The sequence below is a fragment of the Herpailurus yagouaroundi genome, unplaced genomic scaffold (genome assembly GCF_014898765.1).
Source record: "Herpailurus yagouaroundi ecotype Mexico unplaced genomic scaffold, PumYag 165, whole genome shotgun sequence".
In the NCBI taxonomy this organism is placed as follows: Eukaryota; Metazoa; Chordata; class Mammalia; order Carnivora; family Felidae; genus Herpailurus; species Herpailurus yagouaroundi.
The window spans coordinates 27,187,393-27,208,976 of NW_024412406.1; the positions used below are offsets into that span (position 1 = coordinate 27,187,393).

Genomic DNA, 21,584 nt, shown 5'->3' on the forward strand with positions numbered 1-21,584 from the left:
TGCCGTTTGTTTTTGTTCAATCAGAGCTGTTAAATGTAAAATGCAGGTTAGGGTCTAAGAAAATGGTGCCAATTGTATCTCTTGCTCACTCCGGCTCCACAAGACAAAATAAGAAGGGGACCACCTGCAGTAGGAAACCTGGGCTGTCACTAGGAAGCCCCAGGGGATCTCCCCTGTGAGAGGGGCACTGCAGGAGCCAATTATGCAGAGACCGGTTTCTCAGGGGGTTTGTGGAAAGGGGCGGCCATGTAACCAGCAGGACCAAAGCTTCTACTTTCTTAAAGGGCCAGGCTCATCCTGGGTCTGCAGTGGGAGACAGCACAGTTTTCTCCATGGGCAGTCATTCCTAGATGTTCCCAAAGGGAACCTACAGGCAAACTTAACTCCGCAGTATCTTTGCAGACTGGTAGGCTGTCGTGTTCTGGTGCCGACCCTCTGGGGTCAAAGTCAGCCCTGACTCTGCAGAAATCCCGTCCGTCCGTCCACAAGCCTGATGTCAGCTGCCAAATTCAATAGGGAGGGCGTCAGGCATGCTAAAAGGGGTAACTTGGGCATCAAATGCATTTTTAATCCACAGATTACATTCACAAGTAAAACAGAACATAGAGAAATAAGGACTATACCTTTCATTGGAATGAAAATAAAATCCTCTAATAATTTGCTGACTTCCATTGTATCCATCTAATCAACAAATATGTATTAAATGACAATGTGCCCGACACCCATATTATATACTGGGGACGCTGCAGAGAACACATCAGTTTCTGCTCCCGCAAAGTGCACATTCCAGAAAGGGCAGAACTTACAAACGAAGCTAACTGAGGCTGATAAAACCAAGCAATCTGAATAACTACCTTCTGAAATACACAAGTGTTGGGGAAGGTCATGGAAAAGACGTGACCGCCGATTGACCCATTGACCCCAACCGGGGCTCTGGAGACCCCTCACCCCACCCGACCCCTCTCCTCGGAACATGGGTTCTACTTGCCTTTCCGGCTCCCAGAGGCTGTTCCAAGGACACAGCCTTGAGATAATGGTGTGGTGTTTGGAATGCCTTCACAGTGTGTACTTAACTGAACCCAGTGAAGGCCTCTATATAAACTTTTAAGCTTCCTCGGCGGGTGCAGAGACCCACTTATTTTGCTACGGCCCAAGACAAGCCTTGCATATGTCAGTTCCCTTTGCTTATGAAAACGGCCACCTACCAGTGGGGTCTGCCTCTTTCTTTCCCATTCCTCCCTGCCCTGCATTTTCCAGGGGCCAACGGCGAATTTCATCTGGGAAGCTCCAGAAGCTTGCAAACTAACACCCAGGGAGATCCCCTAAATGGAGCCAGTATGTAAATACCAGGGGTTTTTACACACGCCTGCCCCACACCCTGCCTTTCCAGTCCTCTGCCATCCTGACAGTTCCTCTTCCTCTCCCTTCTCCAGGAGGCCCTCAAGTGACCACAGGAAAAGCCTCAGGGGACTGCAGGTTTAATTATTTCTTACACAGAAGGAAAGGGAGACAACACTTTCCTGCAAGTCAGGGAATTTAGAGTTGAGTTCAGGTGAACCACATTCCTTTTTCTATTGTTTTTGTATCTTATCCTTATTTTTAATTTGGTAGATTTCAGAGCCTTCATATCTGTATTGGATTAAAACTTTGTTCTTCCTTTCAAGCACAGGGAAAAGTGATTCTTCAGCATTTCTCTGTTAATTACAAAAAAACCAGGCGGGGGGTGGGGGAAGGGGGCACACCCTGCCCGTTCACTAATTATCCCATTTTAAACAACAGACATGCATTTACGCTCAGGACAGAGAAGCAAACATCTCAATGCTTTTCCAAGCTAAAAGGTCTCAACAGATAGAATGACTGATGCTGTTTGATGAACTTCGTGAAGTTTTAGTGTCCTCAGCCAGTCTTACTAGAACTGTCTTTACATAGCATGTAAAATGTTCCGTTTCTCAAATGTTTGTATACAATTTTAAAACCCAGAAAGGTGGAGATATGGAGACAAATTTGGGAACCTGTACTGAAATGAACGTTTATACATAATGCAAAGACATTTGATACTGACATCCAGGTATTTTTATAAAGTATATATTAGACAAAGGAATAAAGAAAAATATCTGATTATATAATTTAGGCTAAAATTAACACATTCATCTTCTTTGTTGCTTTAGTTGAACTGATGAACCGATGAGAACAAAAATTTCAATTCATTATCTGCTTTTAAGAATTACAAAAATAGGGGTGAGTGACTCAGTCAGTTAAGCCTCCAGACTCTTGATTTAGACTCAGGTCATGATCTCGGTTTGTGGGTTCGAGCCCCATATTGAGCTCTGCGCTGACAGTGTGGAGCCTGCTTGGGATTCCCTCTCTCTCCCTCTCTGCCTCTCCCCTGCTCACACTCTCCCTCTCTCTCAAAATAAATAAGTAAACTTTAAAAGAGTACAAAAATAAAAATAAAGAAAAATTACAAAAATAATTCCGCTCAATCTTAGTTAACAGTATCACAGTTCAAATAAATATTTTGACAAGGCCTTTTATTTATTTTTTTTTTCAACATTTATTTATTTTTGGGACAGAGAGAGACAGAGCATGAATGGGGGAGGGGCAGAGAGAGAGGGAGACACAGAATCAGAAGCAGGCTCCAGGCTCTGAGCCATCAGCCCAGAGCCCAACGCGGGGCTCGAACTCACGGACCGCGAGATCGTGACCTGGCTGAAGTCGGACGCTTAACCGACTGCGCCACCCAGGCGCCCCGACAAGGCCTTTTAAAAGGTAGAGAAATCAATTTTTCACCACTTATTGTATACAATTTTCATTCAAGTCCATTGGAGGCAAAAGCCAAACTGAGCAGGAGTAAGTAAATCAGGATGCTACTACCCCAGGGTAATTGTTCAAGTCTCTGGCAGGACTCCAAAGTATTTCAGAAGGGGTGTGTGTGTGTGTGTGTGTGTGTGTATGCACACAAGCTGTGCATTTTTTTTTTCTGTTTTCAAGAAATAATTAATTATTGAGCAAGCTTATAAATTCATGAAAATCACTAATCCCAAAGGTACATTTAAAAAAAGACTAGTATAGGGGTGCCTGGGTGGCTCTGTAGGTTAAGCGTATGATTTCAGCTCAAGTCACGATCTCACGGTTCCTGAGTTGGGGCCCTGCTTTGGGCTGTGCTGACAGCTCAGAGCCTGGAGCCTGCTTTGGATTCTGTGTCTTCCTCTCTCTCTGCCCCTCCCTGCTCGCTCGCTCGCTCTCTCTCTCTCTCTCTCTCAAAAATAAACATTAAAAAAAATTTTTAAAGACAAATATTGTTCCAGTAGTTTTTTTTTCATCCATATGAAACGAAACTCAGCATCTAGATATAGAGCAGACTAATTTTATAAAACTACTTAAGCACATCCTTGGATTAATTGTAGTATTTTACTGTAACAAATTTTCTATTATTTTATCCATTTCTCATTTAAGAATTATCATGTAGTGTGTATAGATCTTAATCTATAAAGGTCTAGACAGCATAGATCTTAATCAGGAAACCACTCCAAAATTTTAGTTGATCTGTCACCTGGACAAGTGCATGGAACCTTCACTCCATCTAGAATAACATTTTGTGGGGCGCCTGGGTGGCTCAGTCGGTTGGTTGAGCGTCCGACTTCGGCTCAGGTCGTGATCTCGCAGTCCGTGAGTTCGAGCCCCGCGTCGGGCTCTGTGCTGACAGCTCAGAGCCTGGAGCCTGTTTCAGATTCTGTGTCTCCCTCTCTCTCTGACCCTCCCCCACTCACGCTCTGTCTCTCTCTGTCTCAAAAATAAATAAACGTTAAAAAAAAAAATAGAATAACATTTTGTGTCCTGGTTCACTAACTTTGTTTCTCAGCTGAGGGGATTTGGGCACCTGGTAGGTACTCAAAAGTTGTTAAGTGTGGGAATGTAAAGTGATACAACCACTTAGAAAACAGTTTGGCAGTTTCTTATAAAATTAAACATACTCTTTCCATAACACCCAGAAATTGTCCTCCTTGGTATTTATCCAAATGAGTTGCAAACATATCTACACTAAACCTGCACACAAATGTTTGTAGCAGCTTTATTCATAACTGTCAAACCTTGGAAGCAACTGAGATGGCCTTTAGTAAGTGAATGAATAATTGTGGTGAATCTGTAGCACAATTATTACTCAGTATTGAAAAGAAATGAGCCATCAAGCCATAGAAACATAGGGAGGAACCCTAAATGCATACTGTAAGTGAAAGAAGCCAGTCTGAAAAGGCTACATACTGCATGATTTCAAATACATGACATTCTGGAAAAGACAAAACTAAGGATAAAGAAAAAAGATCAGTGGTTGCCAGGGGTTGGGTGTAGGCAGGGATGAAGAGGCGGACCACAGGGGATTTTCAGGGCAGTGAAACTATTTTGTAACATACTGTAATGGCAGTTAGCTATCATTATACATTTGCCAAAATCCAGAGAATTTACTAAAGAGTAAACTCTAATGTAAAGTATGGACTTTCACTAATGATAATGTATTAGCATTGGTCCACAAATTATATCAAATGTACCATAGTATGGGGCACCTGGGTGGCTCAGTAGGTTGAGCGTCTGACTTCGGCTCAGGTCATGATCTCGCAGTCTGTGAGTTCCAGCCCCGCCTCGGGCTCTGTGCTGACAGCTCAGAGCCTGGAGCCTGCTTTAAATTCTGTGTCTCCCTCTCTCTCTGTCCCTCCCCCACTCAGGCTCTGTCTCTCACTCTCTCAAAAATAAACATCAAAAAAAAAAAAAAAAGAAAAAGAAAAATGTACCATAGTAATATCCAATGTCAATGTCAGGAAAACTGGAGGTGAGAAGCATCTGAGAACTCTGTACTTCCCATCTAATTTTTCTGTAAACCTAAAACTGCTTGAAAAAAATCTACTAACAATTAAAATTAAAAAAAAAATTGCTTAAATTTGTTAAATGAAGATACAAAGAAATAAAAGAAGTTGGTTGCGTCTCAAAAGCACCTTCCTCCGAGTAATCTTTACTGAGCCAAGTACCAAAGGTTCACCATGTCCTAATGGTGAATGGCCCGGTCCATTCAGGGAATGCTCACCTACAGAGGTCTTTCCAGGTCGGAGTTCTCCCACCTACAAAGCGAAGCTCATTTCCTAAACTAAGAAAGGTAAATCCTACTAAAAGCTAAAATAGCATCTAGGCCTAGGGAACTGAGGAAAAGGAAGGGAATTTATAACCAAAGCCCTCTTAGGCTCAGTGAGAAACCCATGAATGAATAGCAGTGGGGTCACCCTTGGCTCAGGAGGTTAACCAGCAGGCTCCTTCACTGGGAATCCCTAATTAACTTCTGTGGGGGAACTTCCCAGCTAGCTGGCATTGACTGTAAAAGCCAACCCTCCTTCCAACACGCACACATGTTAATGCGCTATTTTAAAAGTTCAGGGTACTTATTACTGAGTTGTCAAAGGCCCATTAATTATCCCCTATACTGTATTTAGCTTTCCTCTGGTAAATCTTTTTTAATTGCCCAGTCCGTATTTACAGAGCATCTTTATTTAACACGCTTCCAACTCTGTTTATGTTTATGCCTTTTCCAATAGCTCATTAAATAGAGTTCTTACCAGTACTATCAGAATCCTCAGTGAGAACCGTCCAAGTCTACTTAAGTGCTTTCCGTGCATTTCCTCATTATAGAATATTTGCAAGTTCCAAATATATTTCAAGTCTACCCTCATTCATATCTTTTCCCTGCCTCTGAAGAGTGGAGACTTCCTTCTCCGATAGTCCCCATATTTATACTATTTTACAAAAGACAACCATTTGGAAATACAGCCTTGAACTTGCTCCCTGAGCTGACACTTACCGACGGAATCAAGTCCAGATTCCCCAGGGAAGAACCGCAGTCCTGGTCAGTTTGGTCCTAAACTCGAAATTCATCTGTTGATATTCTTTCCCTGACACCTTCCACGTCAGTCCTTTACAGAACCCATCATGAACCACCTTTGTCCCTTCTTTTCTTTCTGCTTGGAATCCTCTGACGTCTTACTCAAAGGTTACTCCCACGTGAAAGCTTCCGGGAAAGAAATCCTCTGTCTTCAATCCCTAAACATTTCTCCTCCCTCTATTGTTGACGATGTATCACCCTTCGAGGTATAAACAAATATAACCCTTGCAGGGCAGTGAACTCCCTTAAGTCAGGGAGTGCCTTTCGCGGCTCTTGGTGCGCCCAGAGCCTGCACTCAGTGAATATTTCACAAACATATATTAAATGAACGAAAGCATTTTTGCTCCAGACCATCTTGGTTTCATTAAACTATTTCTGCGCTTTCCAGCATGTCCTAAGCTATATAATCACATGATCAGGGGCACACATAGAAGCAAATCATGAGAAAAATAACCATGCTATAGATATACATGATTCTTAGAACTTAATACTTGGGATAAAAAATCCAGTAGATCAGAACCCATTGAATATCATGAGCCTTAAAAACACATTTGGAAATCACTCGGTCTCTCTGGAAAAACTACGTTTTGTAGAGATACCACTGAACTAAAAAGAAAAACCATAGTGCATATTTTTCATTGAATGCCTACCCTCACCACCACCCCCCCACCAAAAAAAACTATTTTAAAAAAAACAGACGGAAGTTGGCAAGCCCTTCCAAAGCAAATTGTATCTATTTGGTGGGGGAGGGGGGAAGGGGGGGTGCATTTTTTAAATAGGCAGAGGGGAATTTTTTTTTTTTTTTTTTTTTAGAAATAAACATTTGGAAACGCCTTTATAAAAGCTAGTTGGGTCTGATTCTGAAAATTTTGAATTGTGTGCACTTGAGAATGAATTTTCTAGCACTTGCACATGCTAGACTTGTATAGAGTTGGTCCTCTGAGACAAGGTTTAGGACTTGAATTTGAAGTTGTGTCACATAGACGTAAATCTTGCTGGTCTCAGAGAAAGTGATGTGACTGACAGAGAGGTTCTGCCTTGCATACTTGTAGCTGAATTCATAATTCGTGAACATATGTGGAGGAGAACTCTAGTATATGCAAAGCATGACTGCGCGCAAAATGAGGATATAAATACAGGTTAATTACATACTATTCACACGGGGCTGGAGCCTACTTAGTATTCTTTAGTGTCATGCATTTCCCAATGGAAAGAATATGTATTTTACTAGGAGGTTATCAAATCAAAGTGACATATTATGGATAAAATTGATCCACGGTCTCTGTGTTTGAAGTTTGGTGTGAAATATCAATTTCGGGAGTAGTTTATCAGAAACCTAGCCCAGGTCAATAAAGCATGAATATTGTTTCCCACGTGTATATTCAGTCAGGTCTATGAAAGGAGCTGATATGCCCCACGAAGAGTAGTAAGACGTAGCAGCAAAAGTACAAGATAGGGAAACCAAAGTCATGATTCTAGACTGCTGAGACTTGCTATTTAGCAGCTGCGTGCACTTGGGCAAGTCTGCTACCTCCCTGAACCTCAGTGAGTTCATCTTCAAATGAGAACAAGGGTAACACCTACCTTGAGAGGCTGGCGAGAAGACTGGATGATTTAATATGAGTAAATGTGCTTTGCAAGCTGGAACAGCACTTAACAAAGATTTAGTCCTTATTGTCATGATCAAATACTATTTATTAAACCACCAAATAAGCACAGCATGTCACTAGGCCTTAAGCAAAGCAGGAAGCAGGGAAGACAATGGGCTTTATTCACATTAGGGGTTTTATCTCCCAAAGAGTCAAGTTTTTACCAGCAGGTAATCTTATTTGCAAAATCCATTAAGTCAGCCCGCTTCTGCAGTGACACAACTCACTGCCCTTTCTATGGTAACTTCTAGTAAATTCTTAGTTAGTATTTTGAGCCATTTCACTTAGGATTTTCCTCTTCTCACCTCTCAACAATTGAGTCCTGACATTACCTAGAGCAGCCCTGCCCAACAGAAATATCATGCGAGCCACACACATACTTTTAGTTTTCTGGCGGTCACATTTATAAAGTATAAAAAGCAACAGGTGAAATTAATTTAAACAACATATTTTATTGAACACAATATATCCAAAATGTTATCGGCTCAACACGTAATCAATATGAAAATTATTAGTGAGATCCCCTTTTTTGCCCCCCCCCCCACCAAGTCCTCAAAGTCCCCAGGGAATTTGGCCCTTGCAACACACATTTCACAGGCTCAACGTGCGACACGCAGTTCAGGGCCACCATATTGAAAAGCTATGCAGGTCTCGGGCCTGGCAGGTGACCACACCTACTGATGGCGCAAACCTAGAAAAATTAACTTAGTCACTCTCCATGGAAACCCTTAAAGAACACTGATGGAAACAATCACATTCTAGCACATAGATGGGGGAAGGAGCCCTAGCAACATAAGCGACAGCATAGCAACACCAGCTGTTGTACGAAAGGGAAATTAGAAAACTACTACTCTGAAGAGAAGCATTTCTGGGAAGGTCCGTCTTTCTCTATTTTGTGTGGTATGAACTAAGGCAACTGGCAATACCTTTACACGACCATGCATTTGATAAGGCGCAGTGCTCGTTCTCTTTTCATTCTACACTACAGACACGGACGTATTTTGTCCTCAAGTTGAATGTCCTATTTCTCACTTAAGATGACAAACAGCAAAGCATGAAATCCTCCCATGATCTCGCTGGCCTTGTCGGTCTTGGGGTCACTGGGAAGGACTGAACTGCACCAAGCAGATTGGCCATCAGACATCTCTCATATTATTTTACAAAAATATCCTGCTAACTCCTGGCCAGGGCCTAGCCTTGCGGGCCTGGAGGCCTAGTTCCATTTTCTTCTCTTCCTCCCTTCGTTCTTCCTTCCCTTTGCAGAGGCAGAGGCTCCTTGGTCTATCAGACTAAAAGCTGGGGGTGAGAGATGCCCACAACCTGAACTCCCTCCCCACCGTCCGGACACTGTTCGGGTGATGTCCTTTGCTCACCCTCAGGGCTGCTGCTTTTTCAGAAACTTCGGAACAGGAAGGAATAGCACAAACAGCCCAGCTCCACCTGTCTGGGCACAGACAGCAGTCATTACCCCTTGGCAGGAACAGCCACCCTGTATCCCTCCCCTCTGTCTGCTTACTCGGATGGCACTGCCTTCCTTGGTGTCTACCTATTTCCCCCTCTCACCATGCCTTGTCCATTCCATCCCAAGGGCATGAGGACTTACAGAACCGTGAGAGATGGGTGGCCAATGTGCTGACTTAATTTCCTAGAGTTTGGTTGTGAACAACAAAACTATAAAGTAATGGATTTTTCATAAAGATTTTATTAAAACCTTTCACTTTCTTTGTCAATGGGAGAGTTCACATCTTTGCTAATAGCATTGCCTATAAGGAGATCCCACTGTTACCATTTCCAAGTACCGGCCCTTGCTTTCCTAGTGGGTGAGCTGACTTTGGCGAGAAAGCCCGTTAACACATCTGGATCGACCATATTTTCCGTTGATATCCAGCACAGATTAATCTTCCTTCACCACTTCAGTTGAAGGGGATTCCTCCCCTGTCTGCTTCTCAAACTTCAATGTGCATACTAATCCCCAGGGGATCCTGTTCAGCTATGGGTCGTGATTCACTAGGTGGGTCTAGGTGAGCCTGAGATTCTGCATTGCTGACATACTTCCAAGTGATGTGGCTGCACTGGCTGAAGATCCTACCTTGTATTGTAAGGAGATAGCTCCACTCTTAGCACAACATCACAGACAGATTTGGTGCTATGAACATGACTTGCCTCCTTCCCTAGGAGAGCGTATTCTTTTTTAAAGTGTCTTCCTTATGATGATTTCAAACAGATGTTTGTGGAATCCACAATCGAAAGGCTATCACTGTGGTCACTTATTTTTTATCATTCTATTCTCAGCAACTGATTACAGTGACCAAGTCGTGATTTAGTTGATAGACTGCTAATGAATTTGCACATATCAATAGCAGTTGAGTGAGAGCCTGTCATCCCAGCTCTGCGACCTCCCCTCATTGCCATCAGAACTAGACCTCCATGGGATGCCTGGGTGGCTCAGTCAGTTAAGCATCAGACTCTTGATTTCAGCTCAGGTCATGATCTCATGGGAGCCCAAGTTCTTGAGGTCAAGCCCCATGTCAGCACGGAGCCGGCTTGGGATTCTTTCTCTCCTCCCTCTCTCTCTGCCTCTCCCCACCCCTCTCCCAAAACAAATAAATAAACATTAAAAAAAATAATAATAATTAGACGCCCAGTCTGTACCCTTACTCTCAACATCTGACCAGGCAGAAATTGTATAATGAGAACATAAATGAAGCAAATTTCCCTTTAGTTTTTTGAAGCAGTTATAGTTTGCCTTTGTGATGCCCTTGATTTCAGATTCTCACCTACCTTTACTATTAACAAGTTTGTTTCTGCACCTCACTTGGATTCCCAGGTTTCTCTTAAGTTACCATGAGTGGTGATGTGCCTTGGCCACTGATTTCATACCTACTTCTGATTTGTGTTTTAAGCCAGGACTCTCAGGTCAAACACCTTCAGACTACAGACCCCACTGGTGCCCTCAATATCCAGTTAACCTAAACCTGACTATTTTCACAACTGGAGTTTTGCCCCTTTGTTCCTAGAACAAACTCCTCTAATGGATCTTGTCTGATCTGCCTAGTGAAGTGTTGCTTTAAGCTTTGCTGTGATGAGTTTTAAAATGGTTGTCAGTACAATTTTCCCACTCACACTACCAGGGATCGAAATTTCAGCCTCTGGTTTTGGAAAAAAATTTTCCATTTTTGTTCATTTCTCTCATGGCCAAATTTCTCTCAGGGCTCATAAATGCATGCCTGATCTACAATACCCTCATCTCCTATGAGCAGATGAGAGAGTGGATCTCAATGATAGAGTCCAGGGTATTGGGTCATGCTTCCTTGACAGAAACTTCAGGTCTCCTCCCTCTTACTCATTTGATTCCAGCCTTATTTTAAAGTAGATAGAGAGGCATCTGTGTGGCTCAGTCGGTTAAGTGTCCCACTCCTGATTTTGGCACAGGTCATGATCTTGCAGTTCATGGGTTCGAGCCTCGCATCAGGCTCTGTGCTGACAGCATGGAGCCTGCCTGGGATTCTCTCTCTCTCTCTCTCTCTCTCTCTCTCTCTCTCTCTCTCTCCTTCTCCCCCTCTTTCTCTCTCTCAAAATAAATAAATAAACACTAAAAAAATAAAGTAGGTAGATATTATGCCCTTAAGTAACTAATAACTATTGACTGCTTTTCAGAAATATGAACACAGATAATATTTATGCTTTCATTAGAATAGTGTTACATTACCTGCTGCTGTGTAGAACTCAATTTTTCCAACCCAGCCATCACCAACTCAAGAAAAATCCTATAGGATATATCTGTGGCTGCTACTCTTAATAGTAATATGTCCCCTGGAAATATGAAACCCTGTGGGACGTACTTCCTAATTTAGAGTAGAATAATGGATCCAAGTGCTGTAAATCTCTTTGGAGAGTCTTCTGAAACTGACCTACATTTACAAAAATAATTGGTATTAATTTTACTTTTGTAAAGCAGGAAATTAATTAATGAGCTGAAAAGGTACCAAAATAAAGAAACCTCTGCAAATCCTTTCCCCCGCTTTGCTAAAGAATCATTTATTTCTTCAGCATTACCATTTCATCGATCCAGTGGCCGGGCCATAAACCAACGGTAGAAATAATGGAGGATCGCTTTGTTACTGTTACAGCTACAGGGGCTACCTTTGTTTTGATTATTGGCTCTCTGTTACTGAAAAAAGACCTGAACTGTAAAGAATCCCCATATCTTTATTCACGACTGTCATCCGAAGTCCTACTGCTCTTTATATGGATGAAATCTCTCAGACTGGTGGTTCAGAAAGGTGACTTTGTCCGAGTGTACTTGGTAAGAAGCCAAATCAAAGTCATCCCAAGTCTTTTTAGACCCGTATTCACTGTAGATCCTATTTTTTCTATATATGCATGATTTTCTGTTTGACTAATCCTCACCCGCCCCACACACTGCCCACTGCTCTGTTTATATAAAAGGATTCCCCTGGCAGGAAAACAGGGCATGTGCATAAATTAAACAAAAGAAGTAGAACTGATTCAAACAGCCTACTTATGAATCATGAAGAAGAAAAAATAGTTTGACACACTTCGGATCATTTTAAAATAGATGCTTAAAATTTTTTTTTAAAAATTAAATATCTGAAATGTTGTCGTGGGGTTGAAAATTGTTCAGCTTCATGACAGAGAGCTAACATCCTAGAGATCCAGGCAATTCTTTTCCAAGAAAGGTTAATGCATTGCTCTCTGAGTGACAGACCCCTATTCTTTAATGAGGACAGGCCTGGATATAGTGTCTTTGTTTAGAGTTTAAATTCAATTTCTACCATATTAAATCAGGGACAGTGTAACCCAGGACAGGCTTTTAATTTAAAAGCCCACCTAGCTCTGACAACAGCCTTCTCGTTGACATAACGTATAGTTCTTTATAAGCCAGTGAAGCATTGTTTTTATTTGCTAATCATAGCACCCCAACTGTGCCTACCTCGCTACATGAAATAGAAACGGTAATTTTGGCTTCCCAGGTCTATATGATAGATACCTTAGGTTTAGCGATATGGGAACACTTCCCACATCAGCGTCAAATACTTAGATACGGGTTTTTATGAATATGGTGTTATGTGATTGTAAGTAAAATTCAGAAATGACACAAAGTAAGTAACATTACACGAACACACTTAAGATTCTGTCTACGTGTATGGATCATACCAGTTCCTAGATGTTAGACGCTAATGTTGTCAACTCTGGAAAGTCCCTTGTAGGTAACCAGAGAAACACCATTAACGATGATGTCCTTGGAAGAACACATACAGACTTTGTGGTGCTGCTACTCTGGGGACTGGGTAAACAGGAAGAATTTATAGTAAAAGCAAGACCAGAATTTTGGACCTGGAAAGGAACCTTGAATATTATCTTTTGGCCGATCACATCATATAGATAGAAAATTAAGGCTCGGGAGGAGGAAACCAAATGAAGATTTAAACTTTGCGGGGACCCAGGGAGATGCACTCTGCCATCATGCTGACACACGTAGCCCAGAGCACTGAGGCGACCTGCCTGGGGTCGGGGCTATCAAGCAGCCAGTTCATCTCTTCTGACTCCTCACCTAGTCCACTGCCCCCAAAGGAGCTGCCTCTGGAAAGAAGATCCGTCATTGATATTCTACTGGGACCCATCATCTTAGGGTTGGAAAGGAAGTAATGCTGTCTTTCAGATCACTGCCTCTAGAACATCTCTGGACTGATTTATTTCCACTTGAACCCTTCTTTAGTTTCCTTGGCAACCGGTAATCTATATTAGTTCTGTGGATATACTAGACGTGAAATTACTGGTTTACGGCGGTAAGAAGTATGGCAGACACGGGAGTGGCACGAGTAATAGCAGAATCTACAAACCTTCTTTGCATAGACAAATAGAAGCACCAGAAAGAACAAAATCATTCCATACATAAATATACCCCCAGGCAGTCAGGTGTAGGGAAGAAGAAAGTGAAAAAGTTTTATCCCAAAGCTTTCCCGGGCTGCCTTTTCCATCAGCAAGCACAGAAATGCCAAGCTGGGCTTCTGGATGCATCTTTCTCTGAGCAGAACTAGCACTTTATGGAATTTATCCCCACTTCCTTAATGCTGGCGATCTGGAAAAAAAAAAAAAAGCTGGGGCAAGGAGGGATATTGTTTCTAGATAACAACACCCCTTCTGATTCGCTGCACCCTTAGAAACTCAAGAAGCAAACAGCCCCCTTCTCATAGAGAAGAAAGAATAATGCCTGGGCTTCATTCACAGGTCAGTAAATATTCACTGAGCATGGAACCTCCACAACCATTGGAGTAACTTCCCAAGGACGGGCCCGTGGTCTTCCTTCCTGACCGGCCATGCCACCAGTTACCAACGACACCGGCATATAGCCGGAAGGAAGTCACTCGGTGGTGGTCAGAATTGTGCAACGCCATTCAACAGAATTTGTTCTTCCCTGACATCCTTCAACACATTACGACCGACTATTTTATAAGATTACACCTGACAAGCACTTTCTCATGACTGGTACCACACTGCACCTCGTCTCTGATAACACCTAAGACTAAAACTTCTAATTCCTGATCTTGCTTCCGTGGGCCTAGTTAGGGTGTCATTCAAATTCTATAGCAAGTCAAGCAATGTGCTAATTGGATTAGCCAGTGAGTTCATACAAAGGGGAATCATTCTGTACAGGTTACCCAGTGGTTGGTGTTATTTAATATCACAGGTAAACGATTTCGCTCAAGCTGTAAAGTATAGAACACGTTTAACAGCAAGATGTGTACTTGGATACGCAAACATTAAAGAATTTTTTGCAAGTGACTGAGCAAAGACCCTCAAAGCTACTGAGCCAAGGAGTTGTGGATACTGTTCAAAAATGATAGCATCCATTTGTATAGATACTTTTAACTACGCTATGCAGGAAGTCGGCAAATTTCATCAGAATGTAATAACCATAAAATCCGTTTTCACCCTTATAAGTAAACAGTATATGGTTCAAGTGAGTGGGAAAAAAAAATACAATTTTTGCACTAGTTACTGCAAAGATACTGAAATAAGTATATCTATCACATAGATTTATGCATAAATTATTCCAACACATAGAGAAGCCACAGTACATGCACAGAGGACTGTCTGGTTGTGTGTGGATTTATATCTGTTAGGTAACTCAGAGATTTAAATAGCAAGGCCAGCACTCAAGGATGTTACAGAGACTTGTGGTGCTCTAGGGAAGATAGCGGGTCCATAAACCAATGAACAGATCTCAAAGTAACATAACTGCAGTGTTCCAAGCAAACTCCTGCTTCTTCCGTCCATGAGAGAGCAAAGATCAGTCTACTATGTTTGGAGCAGCATGTAATTAATGATGGAAACTCTCGTGAAATCTCAGGGCTGGAGGATGATCTTTTAGTTCAACCCTCTGCATGATACTTAAAAGTTTTTTCTGCTACAACTCTGCGTCCAGTTTTCTAAATGATGCTTATACACTCCAATGTTGGGGAACTCGCTGCTGATAAGGAATCATACTTGATCTCTGGATGCCTTTGACTAGCTAAAAACTGCTTCCTTACATTGACTCAAAATCTGTCCATCTTACCCCAGAGGGCCCACACCCAAGTCCAGTGCCTGGCCCTCATTACAACCCTTCGGTACTTACCAGGGAGCTCTTAACTTCTCAGCCTTCTCTTCTACCTAAGGACCCTCAATCTCATCAACAATTTTCTCATGTGGCCTTTTTTCCCCTCCCACATCGGTACCGAATTCTAACCTAGAATCGGTGCAGAACTATATGACCTGGACAGAAAACACACTTAACATACTCTGTCTCAATTTCCACATTTGCAAAATGAAAGGGCTACCTCAGAGATTACTCTGAGGATCAAAGCCCTCAGAAAATTGAAAAAGTGTTACAAAAACAGAAAGAACAAGTTTCCAAGAACAAGGAAACGTAAATTTGAATAACACAAAGACCACCGTATCCTAAGGAAAATCTCTTCCAAAGGTAGCCAGAAATAAACTTTTGTCAAGAGTTTACTTTAGCATAGGGGCACCTGGGTGGCTCAGTCAGTTAAGTGGAGGACTTCAGCTCTGGTCATGATCTCACAGTCGGTGGGTTCGAGCCCCGCATCGGGCTCTGTGCTGACGGCTCGGAGCCTGGAGCCTGCTTTGGATTCTGTGTCTCCCTCTCTCTCTCTCTGCCTCTCCCCTGCTCCCACTCTCTCTCTCGGTCTCTCTCTCAAAACTTAATAAACATTTAAAAAAAAATTTTAAAAAAGAGTTTACTTTGGCATAAATCCAGGAACAATTTCAACCGATCTGTTTTTCTGAAAAAGCACTCCCCAACTTGTTGAGCCTATTTAGGCACGCCAATTACATCCAAACTTGATCCTTTTAAAATCAACGAATTTTAACAAATGAAAAAGACATGACTGAATCCAAAAGGAACTGATGACGTATCCTCTGAAACTGAACTACGCGCCATTCCTTCGGCTAAAACAATGTTTTAACGCTTTTGTAACAATCCCTCCCCTCCCTGGCTCTTATAATCCAGGATTCCTCCATGCTTTCAGAATAAAATCTAAATCCCCTTCATTGTCACCCAAGGAATTCTCCTTCCTCCTCTCTAGCTACTATCGCTCATTCACTCTCTATTCAAAGGACACACTTTACCTGCCTTGTTCTCTCTTCCCTGCCCCAACCCTACCCCATGCCTTTACACAAAGTCATAGCCAAGGCTCTGCAGCCATTGCCCCGCTTTATTCAGACAGCAGATTTTCTCCTCATTCAAAGCTTTGCTCAAACAGCCCCTCCTCCGGAGTCTCATCTGAATCACTAAGATGGTTTGAGGTTCCTGTTTCTTTCCTAGTACTTATTTCCTTGTATTGAAATTGTTTGTTTTTCTGTCTTCCTCGCCAGACAATGGAATCCTTAAAAGATGATGTGTATTTTATTCATTTGGGGGTAATTAGTAACTAGAACAGTGCCTTGCACAGAGTAAGTCCTCACTATATGCAGAATGAATAAGTTAATTAATATGCAGTAGAGGGAAACACAAATATACAGAAAAGTAAGCATTCAATGAACTGAGGAAAGGGCATCAATCTTGCCTGACCTATATCAGAATTCAGAACTAACTCCAAATCGATAAAGTACTTTTTCAGTGGTCGGAGGTGTAACCTGTATGCTATTTCCCTACCCATTCTTGATTGCTAGAACCTCTTTTATCATTTGCAAGGCACTTTCCACACATTCACCTGCATCGCGCCATTTAATCATTAATGCCACTGCAAGACCCTGTTACCCAACTGGGATTTAATGCGGCAAGCTCAGCATGAGGAGCACTGGACTTAGAGTCAGACAAGCTGAGCCCAGGCCCTATTCGGCCGGTTGACTACTGGTATGTTATTGGACACATCTCTTACCCCGTCTAAACCGCAGCTCCCTCTCCCACTTTGCCATCCTTAGTGAAGGTCAAGTGTCATTGTTACACAATGTTGTCATTATTATCCAAGCTGGCATTTGGAGGCAGCCAACTGATCCAGAAAGAGCACAGACTTTGGGTATGGTGGGCCAAGCTTTGACTCCTAGCTATGTCACATAATAGCTGGGTAATTCTCTGAGCCACTTTTCTCATATTATAGAGATACTAATGATTTTTCTCTTAGGTTCTTGTAAAGCGTAGTTGAGATAAAGAATATAAAGACATTTGTAAATTTTTCAAGTGCTATATGAAATTATTATTATTCATGGTTGGCCAGATTTAAGAACGACCTAGAACAGCATTGCTCAAAGTTCCCCGTGTGCCACAAGAGTGTTTAATAAGTATACCTTTGCAAAGTTATCGGTAACTACACATTAGCTTTTTTTTTTTTTTTTTTTTTTGCATATCAGCTTATTAAAGGCTCTGAGAAGTCCTGCTGTAGAGAGATCTGTTTAATTCCATTTAAGCTGCCCTTTTCCAATTGCTCTTTTCCAATTTATTTGAATATGGAACACATGTCATACCTTGTGGAACAGCAAGCATGAGAAGAGTAGAAATGTTCTTTCACCAGGTCGTCACCACATGACTCTCATGATAGACATTCGGAAACAAAAACCAAAATAGTCAAAGACTAAAAACACTCCCCATTCTACCATCTACTCACTTATTGTATGCAATATGCCTGCTTGCTAGAAGACAACCAAAAAAGTATATACACGCATACACGGGAAAAACCGAGTTCGAATTTTGAGAGGAAGTCATAAATTCTGAAGGAAGAAGGCATCCAGATACAATTGATTATGGGTGCGAAGACTTAAAAACTGTTCCAGCTGGGCATTTGTGATTCCCACTGGCTAGACTGCACTCTTAGTAACTTCTGGACTCGTATGAAATGAACAAGAAAAAAAATACTTGTTCATTTGCACACACATTTCCTTTAAAGTCGTGATTGCTCTTTTCACATGGTAGCAAAAGCTCACTTCATTATTTCAAATGGCTCTTTCTCAGAATCAACTCTTGTGACTTTAAAAGCCGCCATTAATTTCCCATTAGTAAACTTTAATTAAAATGAATATGTATCATTGCTTTCAGCAGTTGCATTTGTAATAAATGTACAAATACATTCAAATCTTGCCCAAAATGTTTCAGATAACTATTTCTGAACAAGCAAACACTTTGATGTTATTTCAAAGGACTGTATCTACAGAAAGCTTTTAGAACCTTGCCCTTACCTAAAATAACTAAAATTTCATGGAAATACAAGGGACAGTTACCAACCTAGCTAAAATCTATTTTATTGATCTCAGAAAGTAGCATGTTAAAACATGAATGATGGCCCCTGAGCTTTGAACCATTCAGTACCTCGGTGTTTCTGCAACATTTGTGCATGATGCATTGAAAAGAAAAGCTAGAAGAAGCAGAGGGGTGTTCCTAATTTAAAGAATCCTAATGGTCTAAGATAATGATCTAATACAACAATCTGTGATGAACTGCCTTTCACCAGCTTATTATCAAAGATGGACCTACTGCCCAAAGTTGCATTCCAATACTCTACACTCGGAGAAGCTGAAACAATTTAGAATGCATCTGAGTGTTAAACTCCATGAATTTTTCGATCCCTTTCCAGTTTCCTACATTAGGCTAAAGTTTGTTTAAACATACTTTATAAGGAGAAAACGAGGTTGAGTCTTAGACCATACTTCCATCAAGTTACCCCACTACATCCCGAATATCGTAACTAGAATCCAAGAACAGGTGGATTAGATCATTCAGACTTACATGTTAAACACAATATTCTGAAAATGTGGGCAAATATCTGAAAATATTTTCAACAATACTTCCTCCCAGGGAACCATGCAGTAGCAGAAAAAAAACCTCAAAACCCTGTAGAAATACTTAACAAAAGGAGTCTTGTGTAACCAGTTTCTCTAAGAGTTGGGTGGGTCACTGCATTTTTCAGACAGCCTGTGACTTTCCTTGTGCATTTGACCGTACCCTTCTTTCCCTCCGCCTCCTAGATCAGCTTTTCTGTATGGCCAGTTGACCCAGTGGCTGTGGTCTCACTGAGATGTATGTGGGCCCTTTTCTTTTCCTAATTATTTCTCACTTTCTGCATTTTATCTCCTGAGATAACTAAATGTCAATTTTCAACCGGGAAAATGTTTGGTTTCGACAGTCTAGTAAACATAATGATAATGAAAATTATTTTTCAGGTCACAGAATTTGATAATATATTTTTCATAAACTATCAACCTGGAGGAAGCATGGGCAGTTCTTCAGCTAATAAGAGAAGTGGCTGCATTATTTACATACATCTAGACATCTCAAAGGTGATTGAAAAGTAAGTGATTTCCAAATCCGGCACAAAGTTTGCAAAAGTCACCAAATGGAATGGTAAGCGTGTAAGCTTCATTTTCCACATTATCAGATGGAAACTACTAATCATAGGCACCTCACCACTAAACAATTTCAGTGATCAATGTGAACATTTGAGTTCTTCACCAAATCTGAATGGCTTCATATAATAATGGCTGCATATAAGGCTTCATAATGGTCATTCATGGAACATACAGCTATCACATTTAACCGACATTTCAAAGTCCTTTGAGTCCAAACTATGGAGCTTTCCAACACCGACGGGTCTGACTGCCTCTCATATACCACTTTTCCAGAAAGTATCCGTTTGGGGAAAAAAAAAAAAAAAGTTTCGCAATTTGAAAGTTTGCCGTCTATGGCAATGTTCATCGTGCTTCACAAAGCAACGACAGTCCCAGGAAAGGTTGCTAAATAACCACCCTTGCTCTTCTCCACGAAAACACTATCGTTCGCCGCAAAGAAAACAAGTTTTTCGTCCCATTCGACAAATTCTCTGAGTTGTTTCCACATGGGAAACATGTCCTCGGCACACTTAATGATTTATAAAGCCTTTATCACAAAGATAACTACAAGTGAAGCGGAAAAGGACACTGGCATACCAGCACGTAAGCCCCACAATGGTGCACTTACTAGGAAGTTTCCTCATTTTACTTACACTGCATACTTCTGAGCACTCTGTTTCATGATATTCCTAAATCTAGGCAGTGACCGCTCAAATGACGGCTCCCTCTGCCCAGAGAGTTTAGCTTTGTATTCCAGTGTCTAAGTGGAAGTGATATCTGTGTAAAAAGACTTGGTACATCAGATGACAAGTAGCAGAGCGACCAATGAAGATGCCAAGTCCGATTAAAGTTTACAAGACGCGCCACCCCTTTTCTAAGGTTTCTTAGTTATGTGAGAAATCAGAATGTGGGGTTATTGCAAGCTAAGCAGAAAAGACATCATAAAAGTGAACCTACTCATGGTTGGAGATAGATATAAATATAGATTATAGATATAGGTGTCGGTATTCTCCAAAAAAGGACAAGCCGTCTGCCCACTAAGCTTTTTACTTGGAGCACAGTACTTCTCCTACCAGTGAGCATTCCAGTGTGGGTACTTCTGAGCAGTGAGAATTCCCATATAACTAGAATTAGCAACAGGGAACAAAAGAAGCCATCCAAATGGCAATATACCCCGCAAATTCAACATAATAAAAAAGGATTTTTAGAAGATGTGACAGGAATTCTCTCCCGGCCACTGAAACAGTATCACTAAAAATGGGGAGGGGGTAGCATATAAACAGAGAGAAGCTGGTGAAGCAGCGTGGGGACACAGACGGGAGGGATGGGTCGATCAAAACCACTTTGCTGCCTGTCTCTTGCTTCTCACTTCCCTCCCACCTTGGGTTGTGATCACAAATCTTAAAAATGCAAAACCCGGTATAAGAAAAAGAAAAAGAAAAAAAAAAAAAAACCCACAAACTGAAAGAGTGTGACTAGGGTTACTACCACAGCAACCCTAAAGGATTTTCGTGCAAAAGCAAAGCAGCGAGGATGTTATGTGGTTAGCAATAGCAGTTCTCCCCCGTCCCCACCCCTGATACGGTACCTCCAGATCTGCCCGAGCTGCAAGATGTGGATCAGTGACTGCAGGAGCCAGATGCAGAAGGAGCAGGACGCAGACCTGTGTTTGCCGCTGGCCCGGGTGGCCCCGCTACTGTTGCTGCCGCTGTTGGCGGCGGCGATGTTGCTCTTGCTGGCGTTGGACGCTTGCCTTTGCGGCGTGGAAGGACGAGCCTCGCCTTCCGCGGCTGCAGACCCACTGCTGGCCACAGTCTTGCAATCGGCTCCAGGCTGCGGGCAGCTGGAGGCGGCTGCGGCCGTGGCGCTGTCCTCGGTGCTGAAATCGTGCACGAACCAGCGGAAGCTGAACACTTGCACCGAGAGCGAGCCGAGCACCACGAAGAAGAGCGTGAGCCCGAACCACCAGCGCTGGCCGCGCAAGTAGTAGTCCACGGCGAGCCAGATGTCCGTGCCCACGTCCGCGAAGTACACGGCCACGGCGGCCAGGATCCAGAGGCAGTCCCACAGCGAGTAGCGCCGCTGCTCCCTGCCCAGGCGCAGGCACAGCGCCGCCGAGCCCGCCCCGCTGCCGCCCGGGCCGCCAACGCCGCCGCCCGGGCCGCCCA

The 21,584-nt window shown here is 42.3% G+C and overlaps 1 protein-coding gene across 1 annotated transcript in view; it reads right to left on the minus strand.

Moving 5' to 3' along the window:
- Window positions 1-21,582, minus strand: part of XKR4 (XK related 4) — a gene marked incomplete at its 5' end in the record, with an annotated part of 437,799 nt that extends 416,217 nt beyond the window's left edge. Inside the window, one exon of the mRNA XM_040487844.1 lies at window positions 21,005-21,582. Coding sequence (XP_040343778.1) covers window positions 21,005-21,582 — 578 coding nt within the window. The remainder of the gene's footprint in view (window positions 1-21,004) is intronic.
- Window positions 21,583-21,584: the final 2 nt, after the last annotated feature.